The sequence below is a fragment of the Bison bison genome, unplaced genomic scaffold (genome assembly GCF_000754665.1).
Source record: "Bison bison bison isolate TAMUID 2011002044 unplaced genomic scaffold, Bison_UMD1.0 scf7180017864484, whole genome shotgun sequence".
In the NCBI taxonomy this organism is placed as follows: Eukaryota; Metazoa; Chordata; class Mammalia; order Artiodactyla; family Bovidae; genus Bison; species Bison bison.
This window is the reverse complement of record NW_011495044.1, coordinates 3,818,545-3,820,084: the sequence shown is the minus strand read 5'-3', so window position 1 is coordinate 3,820,084 and position 1,540 is coordinate 3,818,545. Positions and strand designations below refer to the sequence as shown.

At 60.8% G+C, this 1,540-nt stretch overlaps 1 protein-coding gene across 1 annotated transcript in view; it reads right to left on the bottom strand.

The window, feature by feature from the left end:
- Positions 1–206: 206 nt before the first annotated feature.
- The window catches only part of SLFNL1 (schlafen-like 1), a 4,076-nt gene continuing 2,742 nt past the window's right edge, over positions 207–1,540 (bottom strand). Inside the window, exons 3-4 of the mRNA XM_010862809.1 lie at positions 1,400–1,540; positions 207–831 (exon numbers count right to left, since the gene is read on the bottom strand). Coding sequence (XP_010861111.1) covers positions 700–831; positions 1,400–1,540 — 273 coding nt within the window. The 3' untranslated portion in view covers positions 207–699. The remainder of the gene's footprint in view (positions 832–1,399) is intronic.

Genomic DNA, 1,540 nt, shown 5'->3' with positions numbered 1-1,540 from the left:
GAGCAACTAAACACAGCACCCGGTCTTCAAGCTGAGTGTCTGGACCCCAACCATCCAGGCTCCTTCCCTCACAGCTCTCTGTGGGGGAGGAGCCCAGGGCTGGCTCAGTCTTTTGGACAGAGGTGGGTTGGACATGGGACTCAAGACCAAGTTGCATCCAATCAGACAAATGTTCTAGAAAGAACCATTCTGGCCTGGGTGCATGTAATTTATTAAAGAGCTTTTAGTCCCAAATCCCAGCAAGCCAGGGGAGGGGCTGCAGGGTGGTCTGTCAGCTCTGTAACTGCAGTTAGCCATGTGCCATCTGCAGAGGGGCTTTCCCAAGACGAATCCTTTTCTGGCCCTGCTTAGCTGTTGAGAGTTCAGGGACCCCAGCCTGAGCTACAGGAGCCCTTCAGGGAGAAGGACAGTCCCTGCCAGCTCTGCCCAGGAGCGCACTGGCCCAGTTCTTTCTGAAAGTAAGGCCCCTTGGGGTGGGATTTGGGGGGAGGGCTCATGCTAAGAGCAGTTTCTTAGCTACACAGCCCAGGGTCTGCTCAGGACTGACACTACGTGGGGACCAGCCTCTATGCACGGTGTCGTAGGAGCCAGGAAGTGCAGTGTTCCTGTCCACCTCTGAGCAGCCCAGACTGGTTTTATTGGGGGGAACCTGGGGTCAAGCAGGAAAGCCCCGCATGTTCCAGGGGGGGCACTAGGCCCTCACAAGATGCAGCAGGTGCAGGAGACGGGCCTGTGCTGCTGCTGCTGCTGCAGTTGCTGCTGGAGCTGTTCCTTTTCGGCTGTCAGCGCCTGCAGCCTCTCCTCCAGCTTGCTCAGCTCGGCCATCCACTTCTGAGGGGACATGGGAGAAGCCAGGTCTGAGCTGATGAGGGCTTAGACCCGGGGCTGAACTGATGGGAGGGAGGCGAGGCCCAGAGAGCCTGGAGGTGGCGGGGGGTGCCTGCTCCAGGCCACTGGGCGCCATCCTGGGCCTGGTCAGTGGAGAAGCCAGGTCCCCGGACCAAGCAGCCCTGGGGTCTTGGGCAAAGTCCTGCCAGCCTCCCAGACCCTGGGTGACTCGCCCTCCGCAGCCTCTCGCCCTGTCCTTCTGTCAGCCCTCGCCCTCTTCCGTTTTTGTGTCACCTGATGTTCCCCTCTTGAGAAAGCTTTTCTCTGGGGCTGGGTCCAGCACTCACTCAGAGCTTAAGGACCTCCCCCAAGTGCAGTACACAGTTCTTGGGTTTGTCTTAAAGCTTTGACACTGTTCTCCCTGCTCCTCCAGTTACACTGCAGAGGAATCTGGGATGCAGCGGGCTTATCGCTCCCCGTGGGAGCACCGGTGGGAAACCCGACGACCCCAGGCCTGCCTGGTGAATGGCTGAGGGGCCCCCTCCCCACACAGCCGGCCTGGGCCACCCACCTGCCTGCACCACTCCTGGATGGCGCTGACGGACAGCGGGCCCTGGATGCTCCCGTCCCGCCGCAGGAACACCTCCCCCTGGTCGGTCTCAAAGAGCTGCGGCTCGGCCTGGGCCTTGGGAGCCTGCACGCTCAGGCGGAT